Raw genomic sequence first — 20057 nt, forward strand, 5'->3', positions numbered from 1 at the left:
TGCAAAAGCTACTCAGAACAAGGAAGCCTGTGTTTTCCTGTGCCAGGTTTCGTACCCCAGGAATCTGTCCAGAATCTGGAAGGAAGCAGTTAGTGAGACAGGGCTGTAAATCTGCTGCAGGACTGGGAATTGTTAACCTGGGTTATTTCAGTCTGCTAATTATATTATATAAATACACACATACATATATTTATTACCTGATTTTGTTTTTTTAAGCTTCATGTTGCATATTGTGTGGTTCTCAGTAAATCATACGGTAGATGGCTCTGTAGTGAGCAACGTCATTTGTCTTATCACAGAAATGTTAGATAGTGCTAAATACTGGTTGACACAGAAATAAGGGCCTTCCCGCACACACTTTCCCCTGCCAATGAATTCATGATTTTCAATGAATTTTAGTTGCAAGTTGTTCTTTCAGAACTGTATCTAAAGCTGGCTTTCACACATTTGAACTGCTGGGATAGTAGTACTGATTCTTTCATTAAGCTTGGAGAAAATGGCCTGGGGCAGTCAGCTCTGCTTTTTCAGGAGTGAAAAAAATGTGTTTTTCAATTTTCACAATGGTTAGGAAGTCGTGATAAAGCCAACATGCCTTCTTCCACCTTCAGTTCCACCACTGCAGTGAAGTCTCACCAGTTCTTCAGTGCAGAAGAGCCTTGGGGAGCAGTGGATTAATATGCTTCAAATTAGACCTAGATTTGCAGACCTCAAATTTAGCCTCTTGTTGTGGATGAGTACTTGATCTTTGCCAACTGATCATACTGCATACAGCTGACAGAGACAAAAATAGTCTAACAGTTTTAAATTTCAACATTCATGCTATGAAAGTAGCTTAATGGAAATTCAAGAGAGGCATATATATTTTAATTGATTTTGAAAGTTATTTTGCTCTTCATATTATGCTGATTTCTGTGAATGTTGACTTCTGATTCAAGATAAGTGCAGCTAAAGGATTACTTTGGTCTGTAGATTTATAACTGATTCTGTCAAGTAACAAGAATTGGGAACATGTGATGCAAAAAGCGTAACTGCTAAGTTGTTTTGTAGCTGGAGAATTGGACACTATTTCCTATTTCTTAAAACATTTTTTTTCTTAATAGGACGAACATACAATGATCTGAACCAATACCCTGTATTTCCATGGGTTTTAACAAATTATGAATCTGAAGAGTTAGACCTGACCCTTCCAGGCAACTTCAGGGATCTTTCAAAGGTATGGTTCAATTCTGTTAAAGAAAGTTAACCAGCGTTTTTAACAATAATTTTTTAACTGTTAAGGCTTTTTAGCTGATCTTTTTTGACAGATTTTATCTTGTATTGTTAGTTTGGTTAATAAGTAGGTATTTATCTTAAGTCACAAAAGTCTGAATTACACTTTTCTATTTTAGAATTATTTTATGCTGAATCTCTACATTGTGCTATTTCCGTGTTCCTGACTGATCTGGATTCAAATATGTAACTTGTTAGCACCTTCTGACTTACAGATCATGAGCACTACAGTCCCCTTGRTCTTACTAATTATCTCCCTTAGTTTATGAATGTTGATCCTTTGGAAATAAAAAGCTCAGACTAATTTTTCACTTTGTTTTGCAGTGACTTGGCTAGTAATCTCTCAATATAATAGCAGCACCTCCTACTGGTTTAATAATTATTCAATAAGCAAGTATTTTTGTATTTTGGGTCCTGGAGTAACTGATCCCTATCACTATTTGTGTTTTTTGTCCTCTGACCAAACTTGGGAAGTTAGTAGAGACTGGGGAGAAAGTGTAGTCACCCGTCCCTGCCTGAGCAAGCATCTGGGAGGCTCTGCTTTTCACCAGCTGGAATAGAGAGAGGTCTGAAACTGAGCTGTGGAAAGCATCTTTCCTGGCTCCTGTCATCCAAGAATGTATATGCACTTTCCTACCAACGGACGGCTGATAGCCTCGCGCCATCCCCAGCTTTAGGTTTCTGTTGTCCAGGAATGACAGCTTCCTTGCATCTTTCCAACAGTTCCTACCAGCCCAGAGAGAGAAGCTCCTCATACCAGTTGAGTGAGGCGCCAAACTGCAGGAGCGTGTCACTCTCAGATTTTAGGAATGAGGCTGGGGAGGGTAAAAATGATCCCAAGGCCCTCACTGAAGCCGCTGCTTTCCCTTCTGCTGCTGGTCAGGGATGAGGGTTTCCTAGTGCTTCTGCCTTTAAGTCTGATTTTCTTCTGCTTCCTGCTCACACATATTCTATGCAGCAAGTGAGAGATCCTGCCCTAGATATTTTAGAGTCTCATTATATCCCTGTTGGAAAGACAAAACCTTCAGTACCTCTAGATGTAATCATTCCTGAAAGCCTGCTTTTGTGAGACTTCCAAAATAAGTTGAGTAGTATTTGATTGCATTATAGCAGATGGACAGATCTAAGTTTCCTCTCCCTTTTTTCTAAAAATAAATAAAAAAATAAAAACAGAAATTAAACTATTTTGACAGTATGCCTCAGACTTAAACAAATRGATTGAGACTACTTACACTGTGTAGAACTTTTGACCTTTCATAATATTATAGCTATGCTTTACAAATGTGTTTTTCAGTTGTATAACGTTATTGTAATACGTACCAGGAAAGATAAAAGAAAATCTACAAAAATGAGTTAAATAAAAATCAGTAGTAGTCATGTACCAGCTTGTTCCCTAGCATGTAAAAAAAAATTGTTTTAGCATTGTTTATAGTGATAGACTTTTCAAGACCCTTAAACTTCTCAAAATCTCTAAAATTTGCTTCTTTCTAGTATTAATAGCAGTATGTATGGTGAAGTGCAAAAAGGTTAGTCCGAATGAGTGCTTCATTAGGTAGTTAGTTTTGGTTGACTTCAAATTTTTATGGCAGCCTATTAAAGTATTCAGTTGCTGCAGGAAGTAGTGTGATAGCTGAGTTGATTATTTTTCCTTATGAGTTAGTAAGAACTCATTATGGAATTAGAGCCTGTATAGTTTATTAAGCATCACTGCACTCCTGATAGTGCTCTTCTTTGAAAGGAAATGAAAAATCAAGTCCCTGATTAGTTGTATTTCTTCAAGAATCCATGCACTGTGCACAGCGGTATTTTGCCTGGACCTTTTGTTACCCATTTTGGGGAACTGAATTCTCTTATTCTAAAGTTACCAGTGATTTCCACTGAAAAAGCTGGAGGTGTTGACCACTCTAAAAAAACCTAGACACAACTAGTTAAGCAGAATGGTCATTCCTGTAGGCAAGATCTAGGCTGCATTTATCCCTCAGATGTATGTGAAAGCACATTTGTAATCTGTAAATGTTTTGGGATCCCTCAGAATCAGAGGAGTGTAATTGTAAAATTTCCWCACTGTTTCTTGTAATAACATCTGCTAGCAGCTTCTTAGATTTCTTTTCACAATGAGTTTAAAAGGAAAAATAGATTAATGACTTTTTGTAACAGACAGTGGGCAATTAATATGAAATGTCATACTTGTACACTATGACTCTTATGCATTTTTTGCGTCTTGTTTCCCTGTGTGCATTATCAGTAGAAATCTTCATAGCTGGATCTTACCTGAAGTATTTTCCTTGGCAGTTTTGTTTTTGTTTTCCATATTGCCAAGTATCTCTAAGCAATCCCTTTTATTCCTTGTTAGGGAAATGAATCCTGAATAGGCAGAAGAAAAAACAGTTAGTGGTTTATTATTCACATTATTGAAACTCAAAGTGCCATCAACCTCCGTCAGACTCTGGGGCAGGCATACAAAGTATCTTTTCCATGAGGAGCTATTTCCTTCTGTCAGATTTTACTGTACAGTGGAGAAATGTTCCTGCAGATTTGATGCCATATCGCAATCTCCAGCTAAGCTGTTGATTGATAAAATCTCTTTGCCCCTTGCTGACCTTCTATCTTCCCACAAATTTGCCCTTAGCTTTCACAAAAGTCTCCGTCCTTAATATTTTATAATTAATACCACTCAAAAAGTCATTTGAAATGAATTAGAATTCTAACACTATTGCATACATGGTGAAAGCCCACAAAAACACTGAAACTAAAAGTGAGCCACCTATCCTTCATTGTTTTGTTGGTTTAAAACAGCTTTGGTAGTTGTGTGTATACTAAATCTAACTCATTTCAGAATAATTTGTTTGTGTATTATCACACAAAACTCACACAAAGCTCCAGTGTAATTTATGACAATTGACTAATCAGGATATCATATACCTTTTGCATTTATCTCATACTTAAATATTTCCATTTCTGAAAAACAGGCTTGAACTATAACACGTCCTTTTCTTCTATTCCATTTTATTCTATTTGCATGTAACACTTTATTCTGGTAACTTTGCATTTGAAATCACTTGTTCTCTTAGAACAATTATATTTAAATATTAGTCTAAAAATACCCATACCCTTTTCCTTTGTGGTATTTGGACTTTCCCCTTTCAAGGCTTTTTTTCCCTTTTACATATAATTTGAGACTTAAAAACAAGGCACATGGTCACTGAAGATGCTGTATCAGTAGGATATATTGGACCTCTCATTTGATTAGACAGTGTAGGCTCAAGTTTTATTCATTACATATACAAGGTTAAAGGTTATATTTTTTGTTTGACAGGATGAAAAGCTAATGAAATAGGCTGTCATAGATACATAGATTATCTTTTCACTATCAAACCACCAGGTGATCTGCTTATTTTTACTTTATTGAGATTTCCTTTGGAAGAATACCTATGGTAGTGAATATTAGTGTGGGAAATGTGTGTGTAGCTCTTACTGCACACTGAGTTTTGGGTTTTTTTGTTTTCAAGCAAAACACTTAAAATGTAATATAGTTTGTTTGTGCAAAATTGTATGACTTTTACTCCTTATAGTGAATGCATGGGTTTGACATGCTGCATTGTCCCTGCTTATTAAAGTGTAAATGGGAATTTCTCCTCATTTACTTTCAGTCATACATCCTGTTAAATAAAATGATTTCTTTACCAGGCAAAGTAATACTAATATTGACATGTGTATGAGACATCACATGCCCATTCACTGAGTGGAAAAAATTATATTTTGTTAATATAGAAGGTGTTTGACTGACAGGTGGTGATAAGCATAACCACTTTTCCTTATTACCGTGCCATTTCAAGAAAAGGAAGTAATAAAGCCCCAAGGCTTCTAAATGTAATAATGCAAATGAACGCACTGAAGTGTGAATATTTCAAGGCAAACCACACTTAATACTTCCAAAAATGTGTATGCTATGGAATGGAGTTTATGGGTTTACAAGAACCACTCTCACTGGAAAAATGAAATCAGTTTCCGTAGCTTAAGCTCCTCTCTTTACTACATGCAACCGTAGCGTCAGGAGGAAAAAAGAGTTTGATTTATGGTTTGGTATAAGCCATACAATTAAACATTTTCTTTTCCTAAATGAAAAGTTAATTTATTGGATGAAACTCCAGTACTCTGAATCTGCCAGAACTGTTATGCTAATTGATAATGTCAAGATTGATATGCCAACCAAAAAGCTGTTTACCTATTTAGATAAATTTAGAATTTATTTTAACCTTTAAATTACTGTACTAAGATGTCCTACTTCAGTTTTTTTTCTTTAATAAAAAAACAAGCTGTAAGTATAACCTCAATCTGTATTCAGCCACAGCCAAATAAACCCATGCACAAGATTTCTTTTGTACCTAGCTACAATTTTGTGCAGTACATAAGAAAAAGAGATAAACAGATAAGGTAGCTGCTGCATGAATTAGAGTCAAGATAAGCAGCAGTATTTCAGTGGCCAGATAAATAGGATGCTACATTCAGTTCTGCTCTCATGAGAGAATGTAGTTCTATGAAGGTAGCTGGCAAAACAGTAAATATTACATGAGCTAGCATAACATGTCCAGTGGATATAAACACTAGATGTATTGACAATACACTGATTCAAAGGCCAGATGTCTAAAGAGATTAGCCAAATAAAAAAGAAGGACATAAATAGCAGTGTTTTTGATGTTAAAGTAAATACTTACTTGATTTTTAAATGGAAGAAGCAACAAAAACTCAGACAACAGCTTTAGTGCATCAGAAGTGAAATGGCTGAATAGCCTTTGTCATACAGTGAGTTGTTTTGCTTGGTTGTAGAAAAGAAAGAATATGTTATAAAACCATTTTATGAATAGTTAATAGTATTTGATATGAGAGTCCTTACAAAGGGTTTTTTAATTTAAAAAAAGCAAATAATGTGTTTGGAAAAAGAATTTTTTAAAACTTTGTAGAAAGAACTTTTTTGTTTAAGTTTCAAAACAATTTTGTTTGACTCAAATTCAATTCCTGTACTGGTCTTATGGTTAAGATACGGCACCAAGACTCAGTATACGGATTCAGCTTTGCCTTCATATTTTTTGTGCAAGTCATTTTAACTAGTTTGTATGTCTGTAGCACCTCAATGAAATGGAAATAAAAGTATTTTCTTCCATTACATGAAAATATGGGGTTAGATCCATAAATAGAAGTTATGTCAAATTTGTAACCATGGTGTCAGATTAAAACTATATTAGTTGACTTTGTGGACTGAGAATGGCATTGTAAGGCTATGGAAACGGGACCAAAACTCCCTATACCCTTTGAAAGAATAGAAGCAGAAGTATCTCGTCCACACAGAAAGGAAAAGTGAGAGACGGCGGCTACTTTAGAAATTGTCACCTAGCAGGATGCATGCCTTATCAGAGTAAGTACTGGGTAAGGTGCTAGTTTGTACACCTGAGATTTAAAGTCTTTACAGAAAAGACATGTCTTTGCTGAAGGATGAACTTTTTTCAGTTTCCTTGAGGAACAGCATTTTGCCACATGGACATTAAAAAAAAATCACAAACGATACCAGCAGCAGACTTGGAATTCACCTATGCTTGCTATTTTATTTACTGAAATCTTCGCTTCCAGAAATTGTCTGTCCATTTTGTACACACAAGCTAATTTTTTAATTGATAAATTGATTAATCAGCAAGACATTTAAACAACAAAAAATGAGAGATTTGAGCACTTTCAGTTATAATTTTTCATGTATATTTTGTCCTGCATGGGGAGCTGTTAAGTCCTTTCCATTAATGTGTGGAGAAGTGGTTCACACAGGGGCTTTTCCATAGCTGCACAGAAGAGGAGAAGCATGGGATCAGATGATCCTTGTATTTGCTTGCAGCAKGACAGAGCTAACTGGTGTAATTCTGAACCAGCAGTTGCAAAGTTGCGTGAGCATAGTGCAGCTCCCAACTCTCATCCATGTGCAGTGCTACATTTACACGCCTGCACTGCTTCTGAGATTTGGGTTGACCATCTGTGCAATTGTGCTGTGTTTGCACACTGGCCATCCTAGAGCTAGCTCAGGGATTTCTAACACACTTCTGCATTGCAAGCTGTAGTCATACCTAAGCAGTTTACCTGAGAAACACTAGAAATCTCTGGAATGACAGAAATGAACCTGTGTCTCCTGAATCACCATCTACTATCCCGGTCACTAATCCATACTTCTTCCAATCCAGGACCTGTCCAGAGAAGTCAAGGGGAAACCTTCTACCTGGAGACATGCTCCATCTCACCCCCTCCTTTTTTTTTTTCTTTCTCTTCGGAACAAGGAAGGGTAATTCTCAGAAAAGATTCTTCCCAGAGATTTTCACATGAAAATTTCCATACCATGCAAGAGGAGAGATGAATATTACAATATTTTACCTAAAGAATTCATTTTATTCTGCATATATTTTGTGCATTTCAGCATTTTCCTTTCAAATGAATCCTAAAGTAATTGAAAGAAAAATGGATTCTAACTCTGAAAAGAATATTGATGAGGATGAAGGTAATCTTCAGAATACAGCGTCTTAGGTTAGGTTAATCATTTAATAAATTGAACACATGTCTTCTGAAAGTAGATTATTTTAGCTAGTTGTGCATGCATCTTTTACATGAAAATGGGAATGCACAATGTTACAACCTTATATCTTTTATCTGCTGTTAAATTGAAATAGCACTTCTCCATAAAGAACCTTGAAAACATGGTGGTGTATTTGCATTAGTGTTTTGTGTGATTTGGGAAAAGTATTAACAAGTTCTAGAGAGAAAATATCTTTTGCATTAAATGCAACTATTTGTATAAGTTTGCAAAAAAAAAGTTATTTAAAACAATAAGTTAAATCCTCATTAAAAATAGCAATGATATTTTTCCAGTATATAAGATAAAATATGTCCTAATTATTTTTAAGCATAAGTTATTGTAATTATTCCCATTTTACAGGGAAGGATAAAAAACTTACAGATTATTTGATGAAACATCTGATCTCTTTCAAATATATATTAAAATGCCTGGAGTTTTGATTTTCRGTCCTGCATTAATCATTGCATCCCTTCAAACATATATTTACAATAACGTTATGACAGATCACACCTTTATCATTCATAGCCTCAGAATTTATTGTAGCATAGGATATGTGCAGTGTCACACTGGAGGGAAGAAATATTCTCAGGGTGTTTTTCCATTGCAAAATACAATTGCACTGAATTGTCTGCTGTTTTGTCTGTCCTTATGGCAGGGGGGAGTGGTGTGAACGTTTCCTGTTAACAGACTATGATGTGAGTTACTACTTTAGCTTTTGAAATGTTTACTTGGAGATTGGCATTTTTTCTGTTAGAGAAGTGGGTGCATGCTACCCTGAAGAGGGTGGTATTGGCAGGTCCCATTCAGTCCACAAAGCAGCCCAAAGCAGCCCAGAACACTGGTATAAATTAGTGAAGTGCGCATAGGTCTGCACAGTTTGTCAATCCCATAAGAAAATAATGTCTTCTAATAGGTTACTCTTTCAAGAAAGTGGTTAAGCCATGATTTTTATGTTTTAGCAATTTACAGGCTGTAATAATGCCTGCATGTTTCCTGAGAGTGCCTGAATATGTAATGAAACTGAGCATATCAAAAATGCAAATATTTATTTTACTATTTTTCCAGTAGTTAGGAAACAAGCCTGGAAAGTGTTAGGGAATGGCTCATACTTCTCTTTCAAGAATGTTTTGTGAGGTCTTGCAGTGCAATCTGCATCAGATAAGGCTGATCCTTAGGGATTACTCATACGTTTTACACATATGAGAAAGCTATTAACATCTCCATGACACAGCAAAGTATTAAGCATCCAGAATATTTCATGTGAAAAATGCGGAAATAATAATGTTTTAAAATATAACTGTTCATCAAATGCTCCTATTCAAAAACAAGCTACAGTATTTAAAATTGGAAAAGAACATGTTCTATGTCAGCCTTTTTAAAAGTCATCTCAATAAAGACAGAACTGCTGAAGGAATAAATATTTGTAGCTTTTGAAATGTTCAGTTACATACATAGTGTAGTGAAATACCCTGATTTGACCTTATACTGCTATTTCCATTACAAATGAGTGTTGATTTAAAGTCAGTTGGAAAATTGTGCTTGTGAATGAAATGTGAGAATATCTGTTAGCATTTTGAAAAGGGTCAAAGTCCTGGAGAATATTTTTATTTTTAAATTGTAATTCCCTTAATAATGTGAATTTATAATAGAAGTTCTAACTTTATTTTTAATGCAAAGGCTGTGCAGTTCTTTGATGTAGAAATATATTCTCCTCTAAATATTAAACTCTTTGTGTTTTATTAATTTTACTACAAAAGCTAAACTTGAAGATTGTTTGCAGAATGGTAATAGATAAATATGCCACTAATATCTGATCTGGAAAAACAGACTTAAGATAACCTTGCATTTATTCATTTATTCAAAATTTTATTTACTTCCTGTTGTATTTTATTTATCCCGTGCCTTTTATATCACACAACAATAACAAATACATTTTACAGAAAATGATGAGATAAGGTGGGTAAAATAATCACAGAAAAGCATGTCTCTCTAAACAATATGTCAAAACCAACAGTTCCTACTACTTCCTTACATTTCTTTTGGGGTTTTACCTAACTTTTATGGACTGTGTGTCAAGTACACTCAGAATGAGCCTTGACTTTGTGAATAATTTCCATATTCTATTGTTTTTTAAGTAAAAAACTTGTTTACTTCTCAGTAAAAACTAGCTTTGTTCAGTCAGAAAGTAGATCCTGTCTTGCAGGACTATGCGTGGTTTTTAAGTATTTCTGCTTAGGATCACCAGACACCATCAGCAGTTCTATGTGAAATCTTTTCATCATGAACTGTGCATTACAAAGTATTCTGTGTGAGCAAAAGTCAGTTTTCATTAGCTGTGTGATTATGGTGAATGACAGCAACAGAAATATTAGTTTGGCCTCAGTGCATTTTAAATGCAGTTTTAGAAGTCCATTTCCAGGACAATGTTACTGAATTAATTGAGAAACAACTCATACTTCAAGAAGGTCTTGAAACTTTGCAGATGTGGATCACTTATTTTTGCCAATTAAAATAAGAAAAGTCATAAGACTTTTTGTATACAGAACCTTTGAAATAAAATTCCAGAATTGCAGCAACCTGAAAGGATTATTACAGCCTGGAATGAATTTTCTCTACTTGGTTGCAGAATTTCATATATAGTGAATCTTAATGTAGAATTAACCTATGACACATAAGACATTGCTGCCCTTCAGCTTGTAATATATTCAATTTCTCATCCCTTTGCAGCCTATTGGTGCTTTGAACCCAAAGAGAGCAGTCTTCTATGCAGAACGTTATGAGACTTGGGAAGATGATCAGACTCCACCTTACCATTACAACACCCACTATTCTACATCTACTTCTACATTGGCCTGGCTTGTTCGTATTGTAAGTATTTTTGGATCCTGATTTTCATTACTTACAGCATCTCTTCTGTCATTTACCAATATTTGGATATTTTTAATGAGAGTACCTTTCCATCAAAACCTTCAAGTTCTTCAGTAACTTAAAAGTCTCACAAATTCTCTATTCATACTCATTTGTAGTGATCAGGAGGTCCTTCTTACCCAAACAATCTGCAATATGTTTAGACACAAAATTGTGGTGGCATAAGGACAGGTAAACAATATAATGAAGAAAACTATCTAAAACTAAATCCATCTGAAGAAAAGATTCTAGAAAATACAGAAAGCTGATACTACCCATATATACATTTATTACAGCTAGAGAGAGATATATACAACATAAAAAAAACTTTCACAAAAATCTCACTACATTAAGCTGTGTCAGACTGAGATGTGAATTATAGTTTTATATTAAAGTAGCGTGAAATAATATTTTATGCAGATGAACTATGCTTCTCAATGAGTTAATAACTTATAATTTTCAGAAATGTAAAAATGCATATTCCATCTTATTACTGTTATTTCAATTCTGGAAACCTCATATTTAAATCCTATTCTCAGAAACAGGTTAAGGGTTGGCAGCCAAACTTCAGAAGCAAAAAGAATCTGAATTTTCTGTACAAATTAGCACAATGAATTACAGAAAAGGAAGTGTTGATTGGACACTTAAGGTTTCCGGAAATCACAAAGAACTGAATCACTATATAATTACCGAACTAAGACTACACCCTGTCAATAACACTATATTGCATAGAGTGCATTCTGAACGTGTCTCCTACACAACGAACCAAAGCCAGGCTGAAGTTCTGGCCCCTTCCATGCACAGACTTCCAGCCATGTCCTGTTTTTCTGCTCAGAAGGGAAGAATTCATGTGTCTACAAGTTCAGAATATACTTCTTAACCCCTGGGAAAGCAAACGTTGATTACACTCCTGTTTGGGGTGATCACTGTACTCCTCTTAAATGTTGCTAAATTATTCATGTTCTGTGAATACATTTTATGGTTCACATGTGGTTCTTAGTCCCCTTAAAGTGTATTAAAAGCAGTGGGTTTATTTGCATGTTTATCTATTAATTTTGGCTGGTATTCAACAAAAGATACCCTTTTGCTACTCAGAAAATTCTTAAGTCTGAAGAATCTGCTTACTGGCTGAATGTACAACACACCAAGGAGTATTCATTTCCTGTATTAGCCTAATGCTGTGTCATTTTTACTACTGTTGTTTATGTAATACTATATGTGCTCTTGCTCTCTTTCTTTCCTACACTAAAGAGTGAGAGAACAAGGTCTCTGCCATGATGGCCTTGCAATATAGATCTGAAAAATGGTGTTTGTTAGAGCAAACAAGATATTGTGAGAGTAGAAAGCAGAAACCAAAAGGAAACAGCGCTTTCCAGGGAAGAAATTAGTGATGGCAAGAGGATGAAAACGACCAAGAAAAATTTAAACTAGAGAGCACATCTAGATAGATATTTTAACTATACTTTTAATTGGGGTGACCAGCAAAGAGAAGCAATTGCAAGTGGGAGAAGACGACAGAAGTGAAAGGGAGACAACAATGAGGAAAGTTTAAAGCTCAGAAAAGGGAAAAAAGAAATACATTATGAACTTGGATAGGGCTGTATATAGAAACACAAAATAAAGATTTGCAAATGAGTGTATAAAGAGACAGTAAAAGAAGATTATAGCTATGGGGATTATAAAGTCATAGTGCTCCTTAGGAAGATATTTTTGGCTACAAAACAGTGCATAAAAAATACTAAGGGAGAAGATTATGCCAATGAAGTTGGTAGAGAAGGCTAAGTCAGAATTCTGGAAGGTAAAGTAGGATTTCTTGCTGGTGAATTTTTGGAAATAGTATTTTGGTATGAGTTTGTGAAGGATAATATATAAGAACATTTTATTAAAAGTAAATTGCAGTCTAGTGCAAGAAAGGGAAGGTGAAAATGAAAGATGCAGAGATTTAGAGAGAAAAAAAATCTTTCAGTATTTTAAATGTTTGGAGAAGATTCATGGGAAGAGATGTTTTAAGATAGAGCTTTTTGCAGAAAGTGACAATAAAATTAAGAGAGAGAAAGAGGAAGTGGAAAGTAAAATCATGGGAGTAGATTGTGGTGACCAAAGAATAAAAAACAAAACCAAAGAAAGAAGAGAAAAATGGAGAGAAAAGAAACGAACAAACAAACAAACAAGAGTAATTGCTAAAACTATGCTGAGAATGAGACAGTCCAGATAGAAGCAGAACAAAAGAATACAGAGTAATGGAGATCTAGGGGAAGAAAAAATCTCATTGTGGAAGAAACAGCAGTTGCAGTAGAAAAGGTAGTTTCAGGCACTCTGAAGTATGTTTATATAGAGTTGTGTAATTGCCACAAAATCTTTAAAAAATTTTTTTGAACCTTGTGTTTTGGCTTTGACAGATGCAATCTGTTTCCTGTCAGTTCTCTTCAAAACATTGCTTGTAATATCACCTTTCTGAGTCAGTTCTGTGATAATCTGCTCCCTACTGCTTCCCCTTCCCCCCCGCCCCCCCCGCTGCTTCCCTTTATCTAACATATCAGGCTACTTTTATGAAAGGCACTTTATGCTTTAGCCTCACTTCAGTTCTGTTTAATAGATTTTGATGTCATCAGTCTCTGCCTCTGTTTTGCCATTAATAAATTGGTTCAGTGGTAGTTCAGTTTTCTCTTGAGTCCTATTCTGTATTAACAGTGTCCTGTAAAAATCCATCTTTCAAACTAATGTGTTTCATTTTGTTTTCAAAGACATGACAGTGGCTATGCATATAACATGTTGAGGCTAATACAATACCAGATATACCAAATATGATTAATTTATTGTTATAATTCGTGTTCTTCTTCCACCTTGCATTATATTTAATAGAACAGGGCCTAATCCTTAACTGAAGCTGTGAGCTATTACTGCATCTGCAAGGCTTCTATTTGTATTTTCTGTGACCTGTTTGTACAAGACCAGATGCGCTCCAATCTCTTTTGCAAGAACTCTAGGAAAAAAATGAAGGCAGCTTCAGGATAGGCAATGGTTCAGCTTCGCCAGGCCTTGTCATGTTGTTTACAGTTGCTGTTAAGGGTTATACAGCTGACCCTGAAACTCTCCCAAAGCAAAATAATGCATGCACTCTGTCTGTACACCCCCTCCACACACATGGGTACCCACACATACATGTATATAACTAAGAACTGTTACTGCTAAGCAGGCCAAATATAATGATCTGAAGCACCAAACTGAAGTTATAATACTTAATTAACCTCTACATGTTTATTTAAACTAACACATTGTGCATTTCCAACTACATCGTGGTAACGTTTTGAAAGATCAGGAAAGAATCATCTAACTAGCTTCATCAGAAGTTAACTGAGCCACAGCCTAGAAATATTTACTGCTACAATTACAAATGAATCCCACGTGATCTCCAAAAATATTAGGTCAATATGCAAAATCAAATCTTTTGTGAAAATGATGAGCATTCTCTGTAAGTTGAGGGGTAAATTATTATTCGATGACCACTTTACACGGATAGATAATGAATGTGGAAGTCTACTCTGTTGTTCAGTCAGGTTAATAATGATGATAAAAGCTAACGTTGAGGTTTATATAATACTGCCTCCTTTGAGGTGTTACTGAATTCAAATCACAGTTAAAGTTTTTTACACTTTACATGTCCTTTGATATTAATGCAAGAAATTCATGTAAATAAAGCATAAAATTCTACTTAGGAAATCTGAGACAACATCACCCACAAGATTGCTCCAGCAAACAAAATAAAAGGTATTCTGGAATGGGATGCACTGTTTTGTTGACATAGTTCCATTTTGTATAAATGAAATTAAATATTCATAGTTTATGGATAAGTGACCTTACTGCCTGGTTCAAGAGTCATGTTTTTCATGTGCTTTCCATCTGGACCAGTGAATAGTTAAACTGCAGAAGGCAGAATAGTTTAAACAAAGGTAGTCGCAGAATGCTACAATAGAATGCCATAGACCCTAGTGACTTGAATATCTATCTGAAAAGTAGTGCGGAATTTTGACTTGATTGACTTAAATGTGAATATCAGCATTGGTTTCACGTTTTTTAGGTGAAATAGGCTATAGAGGTGGTACAACTGGATTCTCTCAGTAGCTGCTGCTGAAGAAGTTGTGTTTCATGTAAACCAGTTACATCTTTGTTGATACAAAGACCAGTATGAGAGAGCAGGATTCACTGATGTGGTGATCAAGAAAAAACTTGTAGAGAAGAACAGTTAGGTGCCAGTTTCTGTTACAATGAGTGTTTCATTACTTCTACAAGGTAGAGCAGATTCTGGATTTATTGCGAGTCAGGTTTGATTGAGCCCAAACCAGTTTAGTGGTTAGGGAAATCACTTTGGAGTTTCAAAGGTAGGGAAGATTTTTAAATCCTCTTTGCAAACAGAATGAAGTGAATCTGGGTCTCCTACTCCACAGGTTTGAGCAGAGCAGCCCCAGATGTATCAGATAAAAGTTGTGCATCTCTATGACAATATTCCAAACACTGTCTTTTTCCCCCCTTACAAATGGATGAAATTACCTTTTTGTTTGACATAAGATGTCTCAGAATGACACATCCTTTCCTCTTCTCTCCCCTACCCCGACCATAAATGATTCAAATGGGACTAGGCTTTGCTAGGAGGGGGATGGAGGGAGAGATGTGCTCTTGAAAGGAAAAAAATATTTGTTCCCACATCTCAAGCCTATATTCATCATAATCAAGTACCCCACGAATTTCTCGTCTTGTTGGCAGTGAACAAGACATGAATTTTATTCAGAATATTAGGAATGAGTAGATGAGGTTATAATGAAAACGTTGTGCAGCTTTATAGCTTTCACAGCAACAAAACCTTTACATGAGATGACAGTAATCGGTATCATAGAATAACAGTATTTAAATGAGTATATTGAATACAGATATGAACTGTATTTATGTGATATAAGTACTTGCCTTTTCAGAGAATAAAAATTACCTAAAATTATGTGAGAGGTCTGAGATAAAGCTAGTGAAAGCTCTGAATTTCTGCTAAGGATTAAAAAGCCAAAAAGATAGGCACAACAGGTCATAGTAGGATAGCATAATAGGGCACCCTGTAGTGCTCAACTATTAAAGGTTTAATCCTTGATTATGAATTTTATTGCTTTTGTATATTTGTCTCAGATGCTTAAAATAATGTTGTCATGGAATTTTGGATTCATGTTTTTACATAATTTATTGTAATTACATCATTTTTCTRGTTTCTGCTTTTTTAAATACATCAACTGCTTCTGATTTCAGAACCTCAGCAATGACCCACAGACTGTTTCAAAATGATATTCGCCACAAATTACACATATCTTGTAAAGAAAGAAGTGATAGGAAGGGGTTGGTAGAAGACAGAATTATTTGTACTCAGGTCAATAATATGTAAATTTTTTCATTATTGGTAAGCCAGAAAAATAGCATAATTTGCAGAGTTTCCTACTGCAAATATATACAGAGTTTTTGTTGGGGGGGACTTAATTAAAACCCAAAAAAATCCAATATTAATAGAATTTAATGTTAGTTGAATATTAAATTGTAATATTAATAGAATTTTAGCCTAAATGAATATAGGCAAACTCCTGTGTATATTGTTTTCATTTGGCTAGGTCTGGGTCTTCAAAGTTCTTTGCTGATAGAGTCAAACACTTAGATGAATGTAAGCTATCTGAATAATGCCCTTTTTTGGTTTATATTTTACATGAAGATCATTATATGAAGCACTGTAAAATCTAGGTGTATAAAATCTTAATTTTTCTTTCTGTATTTCAATTCATTGTGATACTTTTATGCTGTTTACCACGTTGAGCTACTGTTAAATTTCAATATTCTATTCAGCCTGTAAACATCTTCCTCACTTGCCATGCACTCTCACTAGTTAATATTCACAAGTGAGAACAAAGTCACTATGCAGCTGGAGTTAGGGTCCTCCCAAAAAATGATATTGTGACACTTTTTAATTTAATTAATTTTTTAGCGTATATTAGGTTTTTCTGATGGGAAAATATGCACTGCTGAAAGTAAGGTATTTCTTAGACTGTTGCCTATTCTTTTGAATGTATTTTTTGTAAATAAATTCCTAAAGTTTTTAAAGAGAAAAGGTAAGAACAAATTCCTCTATTCAATTAGACAGCAGTAGAACGGCTTGTAATATTATCATGAAAGTAATGCATTTGTTTCGTATTTGCACTCACGGACACTAAAAGTAAAGGTACTGTCCCAGGCTAAAAAAGAAAAAAAAAAAGGAAGAAAAACATCTTTGCTTAAAAATAAACATTTCCCTTAAACTACTTTAAAGCTACCAGCATATTATGATGACAATAACAGAGATATCACATTCTTCCTTCTCCTCTAGACATGAGAAATACACAGTTCTCTTCTTTGAAGGAAGGTGGCCTGTGTTGACTGCTGTGTGTGATAGAGAAGATTAGTTGGGAAGAAATGAGGAGTAGAAATTAGAGAAACAATGGTCTCAGGAAGTCTGAATTCCCTCATCTTCCATGTTCTTTTTTGACTCTTTTCCTACCTTTGCACCCATGCTTTTCTTATGTATATTTAAATTGTTTTTAAATGCTACTGAAACTGAAATACTTCAGTTCTGTTTAATCTTGGATAATTTAGACACAATGTGTATAAGCATCATTCCCTCAAAATTTCTTCAGCAACTGAGGAGTTCCCTGCTTTGTTCAAAAGTTTTTGAAGAGGAAATAAAGGAGGATATATACAAAAAAAAGTACATGGGTAATACTGTAATGTCAATTATAATCTGGTGATTATAAACTGCCTTGAGGCATAACATAATTTCCAAATGATCAGGACATGCAAAAAAATAAATTTGGGCATGAATTTAAAGGAACGGACATAACTTTTTAAATTATTCCCCAGGGGACATGGAAGGAAAGGTGGAAGTCGTTTCCATCCATACAGACATATTGCCAAATATTAATTGAATCAGAGAGCTAATGGAGTGGTGCTGGAAAACCAGGGAACTGGCARTGATCTCAGTAACCAAATGCTGCTGTCAAATTTAGGACTGGATCCACTGTCAAATCCTTCCCTGTTGTGAAAAGTGATGACATAAAATGGATTCTCCAGACCAAGACTTGAGCTCTTCTTACCCAAAAGTTAACAGCTGTTGCCAGTTACTAAGTATATGGAATATTGTTTCAGCTACAATTAGCAAAAGAAAATTCTAAATTTTTCATCTCTGTGTCTCTGTAATTTGTTTGTATACTTGTCCTAAAACCATGGTATCTGGACAAAGAATAGACAGAATTGGGGAAAAATGGTAGCAGACATTTGGCTGCCCCAATATAATGATAGAGCTAGATATCCTGTAACAGTAGTCTGCCTCATAATGCCCACACAGCCATTCTGCCCACCATGAGGAAAAGTGGAACATCCTGAAGTCTTCTAAATTAAATGAAAACAAAATGAAAATCCAGGCAAGTAGATTTTTTGGGGTTTTATTTTGACATACTGTCTTAAAAGGGACAGGCAAAGCATAGTAACATAAATAACACAGAGAGTGTTTACAAAGGTTGCAGTGAAGTAGGCAACCATGGTGGACTAGAGCTAAACTACATTGGTCTGCCACATATGGCAGAGTGAATATATAGCATAACCTTTCCTGACAGAACTCAAGATTTGTGCGTGCAAGATATGTTAGCACTAATAAATGTGCTAAGATATTCAGTACAGATAAACATGCATAGATAAAAGTATGAGGTACCACTGTGATTCTTCCTTAATTCTACCTTTATAAAGTATTTTGGTTAGCAAAAGTCATCTGCTGCATGATTCCTTCTGCCGTTTTCTTAATCGGTCTTCGTTTCATTGACTACAGGAGCCCTTTACAACATTCTTTCTAAATGCAAATGATGGCAAATTTGACCACCCAGATCGAACCTTCTCCTCAGTAGCAAGGTCTTGGAGAAACAGCCAAAGAGATACCTCAGATGTGAAGGTAACATATATATTAAATATTAAATATTAAATATTAAATATTAAATATTAAATTAATAATTGAGAATTTTCTTTCCTTTATGCTATGCTGTTTCATGTAGGAACAAGAGGGTTTTATATTTCATATTGTTATATTCAGTACACTCTGCATATTTTAAATAAAAGGTAGATGTTGCTAAACATTATTGCCGTAATAGAAACAATCAAAGATTCTTTGAAGTTGAGTGGATAAAAGGTGTTTTGTTTTTACAGAAGAACAACCTAAGTGATCTAATTTAGATCAGATAATCAGGAGACGGAGAAAAGCCCAATAAATTGTTCTTTCCTGCTGTTAACTCAATATTTGGCCCACTCCATAAAACACAGCAGGAATTGGATTTGACCTTAAAGTGTCATATTGTTATAGCTTGCCTAGCTCTGGGTTTGCATTGCCTGGGGCAATTAATAAAGCATTAATGACAAGACCCATTTAAAATGTTGGCTTTTCTGTACAGCTTTAGCTTTTACTTGACTGTGCCTGGGGATATTATGCAACAATACACATTAGATTAAAACAACTTCTACAGGGTATACAGAAACAGCCGGAGAGCAGGGTGATTTTCCTGTTGTTATTCCTTACCTATTGTTGAATAGAAAGGGTTATTGTTCGTATGCCTGGGACTTTGTTAAAAAGAAACCAAAATCTTACAATATTATGAATACTATGGTCCTTTCCTGATTTTCATTTTCTAGTAATAAGGTTTTAGGCAAAGACTGTAGTATACCATTAATTGCTTTTTTTTTTTGCTTTATTTTTTAATTAATATATGTCTCTTCTACTCCAATACCGCCATATTAAAGGAAATACTAAAGTCAAGGTCACATTGCCATTATGTTTTTAACTTAACTTGACAAAAGAAGGAGATGTAAATTTGCTGATTTATTTTTATTCCAGAGCCTCTGTTTGCATAAATACTACAACAGTCTCAGAAATGTGTGTCGACAAACCATGCTATTATTATTCAGTTTCTACTTAGAAAAGTAAATTAAAAATTGTATTGCCTTCTTAACATATGGAAGAAATGCTTTTCAAAGAAAAGAAGTTAACCTAAACCTCTTAAAACACATTCCATGTATTTGTTTATATTTTTGTTGACCCTCTAGAAGTCGATTGTATTTTAAGCATTATCACTACTATCTTTGTAACAAAAAAGAAAGAAATACAGAACTTGTTAGAAGGAATTCAAGTTAGTGTCTGCTATATTTGAAATGAAGTAATTTCTTCAAATTCACACTGAAG

The 20057-nt window shown here is 34.8% G+C and overlaps 1 protein-coding gene across 1 annotated transcript in view; it reads left to right on the plus strand.

Annotated features, from left to right (window-relative positions):
- NBEA (neurobeachin) overlaps positions 1 to 20057 on the plus strand; it is a 191588-nt gene that overhangs the window by 103071 nt on the left and 68460 nt on the right. The window contains exons 7-9 of the mRNA XM_026076072.1: positions 1101 to 1213; positions 10604 to 10744; positions 18660 to 18779. Of these exons, the coding sequence (XP_025931857.1) occupies positions 1101 to 1213; positions 10604 to 10744; positions 18660 to 18779 (374 nt within the window). The remainder of the gene's footprint in view (positions 1 to 1100; positions 1214 to 10603; positions 10745 to 18659; positions 18780 to 20057) is intronic.

The sequence above is a fragment of the Apteryx rowi genome, unplaced genomic scaffold (assembly GCF_003343035.1).
Source record: "Apteryx rowi isolate R43461 unplaced genomic scaffold, aptRow1 scaffold_425, whole genome shotgun sequence".
In the NCBI taxonomy this organism is placed as follows: Eukaryota; Metazoa; Chordata; class Aves; order Apterygiformes; family Apterygidae; genus Apteryx; species Apteryx rowi.